At 39.1% G+C, this 6,420-nt stretch overlaps 1 protein-coding gene across 1 annotated transcript; it reads right to left on the bottom strand.

Annotated features, from left to right (window-relative positions):
* Nucleotides 1-2,919: 2,919 nt before the first annotated feature.
* On the bottom strand, nt 2,920-5,635 carry LOC139562865 (caveolin-3-like). The gene is made up of 2 exons (XM_071380983.1): nt 5,309-5,635; nt 2,920-3,845 (listed from the first exon to the last, which is right to left on the bottom strand). The coding sequence occupies exons 1-2, from the start codon at nt 5,429-5,431 to the stop codon at nt 3,504-3,506; spliced, it is 465 nt and encodes a 154-aa protein (XP_071237084.1). The 5' UTR covers nt 5,432-5,635; the 3' UTR covers nt 2,920-3,503.
* Nucleotides 5,636-6,420: the final 785 nt, after the last annotated feature.

Here is a 6,420-nt window from a genome sequence, read left to right as displayed (position 1 = left end):
CACGTATATCTTTTCTTTATTGTTGTGTGGGTGATTACAGTAGATCAACGCAGGTGTTATTTTGTGTATATATGTATCTGCTCATTCACCTTTCGGATTCACCTTACAGCAGGGGTCGCCAACCTTTTCTAGCAGGAGAGCTACTTTATTTATTTTAATTTTTTTTTTTTTTTTTTGTCAATATACCTTATAAAATAATGGTTGATAAACAACTCTAATGGGGCCCGATAAAATTGAGAAAATTATGTGTAAGACTGCCTGAAATTTCAGACTATTTTGACCTTCCATGGTGACATAACCATGCAGTCAATTAGTTAATAGACCAATAAGAAAGAGAGTTCCAAACCTTTCTGCCAATAACAGCAAATGTTCAGTTTCCCCCTCCCCACTCAGACCACTCCCATACAGTCCTAGTTAAATTATTGCTTGGGAAATTGATCTTTGCTAAGAAGCAATTTTTTTGTCTTTTTGAATATTTAATTCGGAAACAATCACAGTAAGGTACATAATTGTTACTCAGAAATGATTTGATATTGAGATAGAAATGGCTACATTGGACCTTTAATTAGGAGAGGAATGTGGTGGTCTAGTGCTTTTCTCCTGTTAAGCGTACTGCTGCAGCACATGTTATGGCAGAGTTTGTAAAACAATGGCCACCCAATTGATACAAATTGTCATAATATCTTTATATCAGGTAAGCCAGCCTGGTCTTATAGACTAGAGGTAACATAGTAAATGTAAATCCGGGACACTCAAATTAGTATGATACTTACTGTATGTTATGTTTGGTATGGTTACATAAGACAGATGGTTACTTAACCCTTTAACCTAACTCATAAACTTAACCCTAACCCCTAACCCCTAGCCTAGCTAATGTTAGCAAGCTAGCTAACGATAGCCACCTCGCCACCTAGCTAGAATTCGTAACATATCATATGTTTTGCAAATTAGTAACATATAATACAAATTGTAATTCGTTACATATAATACGAAATGGGCGATGTACATCCACAAATTAATACATATCATACGAAACATAACATATCATACTAAATGGAGTGTCCCGGATTTAAGTACAGAATAATACAAAATGCTCTGAGACCAGGTTGCAGCGGTAAGCCTACTTTGCAGTTAACTACCCACAAGATTGTTATCATTAGCATCGATAACTGGCTACATACTGGATGATAGACAAATGCATGCACCAAACGGACAGACGGGAAATATTGCTGGAAATTAAGTGGTAGATATTGTGTTACCGTTGGCTTTTCAAGCAATAGAGGCTAACCAGTAGTGGGATAATGTCAATTTGGCTTTGATTGGATAGTAGCTTTATGTTTATGACAGTTTGTGCTGGAACACATAAAAAAAATGCATGTACTTTCAGAATTGCTTGGCGAGCTACTCATAGGTGGGCTGCGAGCTAATTGGTAGCTAGCGATCTACCTGTTGGAGACCCCTGCCGTACAGTGTTTACAATATATTCAGGAAGTAAAGATTCCCTTTATATCAATTATTTATTTGAATGTAAATAGAATAAATGTATCACTAATGTATGAGAAAAAATAAAGAATTTGTGTGTGCTTAATTTTCTCTTCTTCTTAATGCATAGATAGAAGAGCTTGGTCCATCCACACTAAATAAATTAATAAGTAGTCAGATTGTTGTCAGTATGAACGAATGAATGAATGAATGAATGAATAAGGTGTCATGTTTGTTAAGGTCTTGTTTTCTCAAGTCCTCTCAATGTCTATGATTCAGATCAAGTTACTCCCTGACAGATAGCGTTGAACAACACGCAGAGGCTGGAAAACGTACCATGTAGTTCTACCTAGTGGCCAAAAAGGTTTATGTCTTTAAAAAAAGTGTGGATTTACTCTGAAGCTGGGTAGTGTTCTTTAGGGCACACAAAGCAAAATGTTTTGCAACGAAAAATTAGTGTTTCTTATTGGACAAGTCCAGGTAGTCACTCCGTGTTTCAATCCTTTTTCCCCATTTGATGCCTAATGAACATGACCCTGGGGTCGGTTATAACCTTTACTTTGTGTTTACAGGCCCATGTTTGGAGTGTACCATGCAGTGATGACACTTTGTCTCCACTTGGTCTTTTTGTAAATATTGTATATATATATATATATATTGTGCCCATCTCATTCATATAAAATACACAAGTTGTTTTTGAAATATGTCACTGTAATTATATCTACTGCCACCACTTGTCATGCACATATTGGTCATACGTGCGTGTATTCCAACAATTTCCAGTGTAATCTCATTTTCTTTACTGTTGTGTAGGCTTTAACTTGAACAGATTTGTATGTATATAACCCGTTATGACCATATGTACCTCTGTGATTATGCGCAAATGTGAATTGAATTGTTTCCACGCCCACCATGCGTCATGTGCGTAATGGTCATGTGAGGTGAAATGTTTATATTTTAGTATGTGAGCACTCAGTCTGTTAAACGTTTGCCAATAAAGTGGTGGATTGGGAGCATAAACAGTGTGTGGGCCTTCCTGTTTTTGAACATTTTTATCTTTAACATAAATTGGATTTTATGGTGTATCTTTGGATCAGATAACAGTATATTCCTTATCCTTTGTTGATGGTTACCTGGGTTGAATAAGACCAAACGTGGTGTCTTTATACATTTCATCTCTAGGTCATAAGATTATTTTCTGATATGGCTAAGCATGCTGTCAATTCCTATAGATTGAATTTCCATATCATTCACGAAATAGATACATTAGATATAATGTTCCCTATTGGTACTTAGACATGTTGGTGTAGATCCATCTGGCCTCACCCTTGCCTGAACATACTGGGAATTCTTTCACTAAATATTTTCTATATCAATTACGTACTGTAGGCAGATTCTAAGTCACAACTAGCACTAAAGACTGACATAACAGCAAACTGTAACAATAAACAATTAATTTATTGTAGAATCAATGTGTGAAAAATGACTAAAAAGAAAACACAATAAATCATTTTTTTTATAAAGTTTGTAAAATAGAGTATGGAATACCATTAAATCAATCAATCATTGATGAGTGATGTTTGTAGTGTACCATGTTGTATAGACCATAATTGACCCCCCATCTACATGTACAAATGTACAGTAGGACCTTATTTTGAGCCAGTTTGCTACAGCAGGAAAATAATCCAGGAACTTGAAACATTTTTAGTTAAGGAAAGTCAATTCTGACATTTTAAAGTGGAAATTAAAAACTTTAGAAGGCATTTTAAACCTTGAATACACTAAAAGTGTGCAATTCTCAGCAACAAAAGAGAGATCAAATTAAGAGCACTATTCTTTTTCTCTTCTGATTGAACACACTAATCTCTATCAATCACAAGCTCTTTTTGGAAAATGAGTCAGACCCAGCATCAGCAATCAGACATGAGGCCAGGGAAGTAGCCTACTTTAGGGTGGAGAGTAGACCGTGCAGCACCATCACTACCCTATCCAAATCTTAATCTGGCCCATGCTTCTGAACCTTACACATCCTTCTGTAGCACCACCCGAACACTTGAGAATATCTTTCCCAGGGCTTCAAATAGCGGGTCGCAGAAGATGTGTATGGCCAGGGAGTAGATACGGCTGAAACACTGGGACTCTATCATGCAGCTCTTAATGCAAGGCACCACAGCCCAGATGTGGCAGAAGGAAAGGCAGGCAAATAGGAAGCCCCACAGTAGAGCCATGGGGATCCCCAAAATGGCAGACAGGATACGGTAGCACCAGTATTTGGACACAGTGAAGGTGGTGTAACTGGCCTTCCACACCCCGTCCAGACTGTGAGTCCCGTCAGGCTCAGCGATCACGTCCTCAAAGTCCACCTGCAGGTGGAGACAGAGAGGCCATTGTAATTGATATCAGGATTCCACTTCTGACACAAATGCCAATTAGACAAGACACCATTATGCTAGCTTCAGGTACATCTGTACTAAAATAAAACCTAATATCCTACTCAAAGCAGTATGGGTATTGTAGTACATTATGCTACAGCCATCCACAGCTAGACCTTCTTTTAGATAAATAATTTTTGCTTATAACTGTTGCTTAATCATCATTATATTGTGTGAAACCTCTCACTGTCCAATGCAAATACTTATATCATGAGCAAATATCTTAAAGTAACTGTCCAGTGAAAACCTCAAACAGAAATCATTTTTACTCATCCTATACTCATATTTGTGGCCAAAGTATACATTTTAGGGGGGGAGACACTTTAAAAGCCCAACCTCAAACTTGTATTTCAAACAGATCGTTTCAAAATGCCTGCTATTTCCTCAGAGGATGATGTCATCCTCGTGAGGAGGATGAACAATCAGCGGTCTACTCGTATTAATATTTTAATGACCAGTATACGCCCACACCATTCTGTTGTTGAAGTACGCCCAGACCAATCCAACACAGAAGAAGCTTTTTAGCATACTTAATTGCCATTTTTTTGTAAGGAAAACTATTTCACTCATATTGTAATTCATTCTAGGTCATATTTCATAGACATCTGGAGACACTGAACAGTTTCTATAAGAAATCCCTTAAGACAGGCCAATTGGATACATTCTCACAACATGAACACATAGATGTTCTCTATCTAACAACCTGCCTGTTTTAAAGTCACAGATCTAATTAATGGAACAGTATTTGTAAGCTGCAGTCTATCTGATATCACTACCGGTACTTATGAATGCACTTACTGTATATCTATACAGAGGCCCATGTGTGCTATAATAGCCACACAAGCTGAATGCTTAATGAGCAAATCAAAGAATACCACAGAAAACCATCAAAGACATTATGTTAAAATAACGAGATTAGAACAAATTCAATGATGGCAGTATTGGCAGATAAACATGTCGAACTGCATCTCATGCCCTTACATTGGCCTTCCCAGAAATAGAGCTACTATCTGTAGCTGGGCTGGTAAAGCGCTACAGGAATACAGGCTATTTCAGGGAACATTTTGATGGGGCACAATCGTAACCCAAAGGATACACTGCCAGCTCAAGATACCCTCCTGGCTACTCCATAGCACGAGCAATAAACAATAATTGAATAAATCATTATCATAGACACATGTGCGTATATAACAGAGTGATTCCCGTCCTTCTCCTCCCAACATTACTCAGAACCCTCTATTTCAATGAGACAACAAATTGCAAAACCAGAAGCTCTGTCACTGACACAAAAAAGCCAAGGCATTTCCAAGTCCAGTCCGGGGCGACAATACTTCAATAGGCCCATACTTAGCTATCTGGTGCACACGCGCACACACACTTGTAATGTAGCCTACCTTCACTACATCCTCGTTGACTTGCTTGGGGTCTCTGTTGATCAGGTCAATCTCTTTATGATGTCTGTCCATCTGGAACTTCTGTTCATAACCGTTGTTGATGTCAGCCATGGTCACGGTCATATGATAGTCAGAGGAGGGGGGCAAAGAGGGACGAGGCAGGGCCCAGGTCCTGGAAGAGTACAGGGGTTCGAGAAGAGTGGTCTGAGCAAGGCTGTTACCTATCCTGGAGCTGGGCAGTAGTATATGTAGTAGTCAAAGGGGCAGAGTGGGTAGTGGGACAGGGAGTGGCTGTGCCCAGGCTTCTGGATCACCAATCACTGTGATGTCACTCCTGGAATTCCAGCAGCACTCAGCAGGCAGCTGCAACTGCTGACAGTCCCTAGTTGTCCTGTCAGACTGTAGCCACTGTAGCCATAGAATAGCACAAGCACACAAACACACATAGACTACAGGGGCAGCAGGTAGCCTAGAGGTTATGAGTGTTGGGCCGGTAACTAAAAGGTCGCTGGTTCGAATCCCTGAAATCTGCCGTTCTGCCCTTGAGCAAAGCAGTTAAATCCCCAACAACTTCTCCGTGAACATTAACTAAGTCAGCCCCACTTCTCTGATTCAGAGGGGTTGGGTTAAATGTGGAAGACACATTTTGGTTGAAAGCATTCCCTTTCCCCTTTCCTACATATGCTGTGTTGACAATATATTGTAAACACACATACCGTTGTGGCTCATTCTCCATCCACACTCATGCCATACCTCACACTGGGACCCTAAGAATTTCTTTAAGAAAAGAGCAGACCCACTGTATGTTGCATTTCACACTTCCCTCATGGTTCACCACAGTTATTATTGTAGCCTACTACAGTGTGGAGACATTTGAATCCTCCCACCTGTACACTAACAGTACGTTTTCTATGTCATATAGCAATGCTCAGATATAAACAAGTGGTGTCCCTACAGAGAAGTAGATGACATTCAATGTATGATACTCATGCTAAAATGTTTATTCAATTCTACTGTGCCATTTACTTTATATTCTTGTCTTTACGTATTTCTTATTGTTGTTGCGTTGATGCGAAATAACCCATAAGTAATCATTTCATTGGACGGTGTAT

The sequence above is a fragment of the Salvelinus alpinus genome, chromosome 2 (genome assembly GCF_045679555.1).
Source record: "Salvelinus alpinus chromosome 2, SLU_Salpinus.1, whole genome shotgun sequence".
Taxonomy (NCBI): domain Eukaryota; kingdom Metazoa; phylum Chordata; class Actinopteri; order Salmoniformes; family Salmonidae; genus Salvelinus; species Salvelinus alpinus.
The sequence above is the reverse complement of the archived record's forward strand: the minus strand, read 5'-3'. Positions and strand labels throughout refer to the sequence as shown.

Excerpts from the sequence above, each read along its gene's own strand:
- LOC139562865 (XM_071380983.1), bottom strand. The coding sequence starts at position 5,431 with ATGACCGTGACCATGGCTGACATCAACAACGGTTATGAACAGAAGTTC. Across the intron at positions 3,846-5,308 it reads TCAACGAGGATGTAGTGAAG|GTGGACTTTGAGGACGTGAT; the intron begins GTAGGCTACATT and ends CTCCACCTGCAG.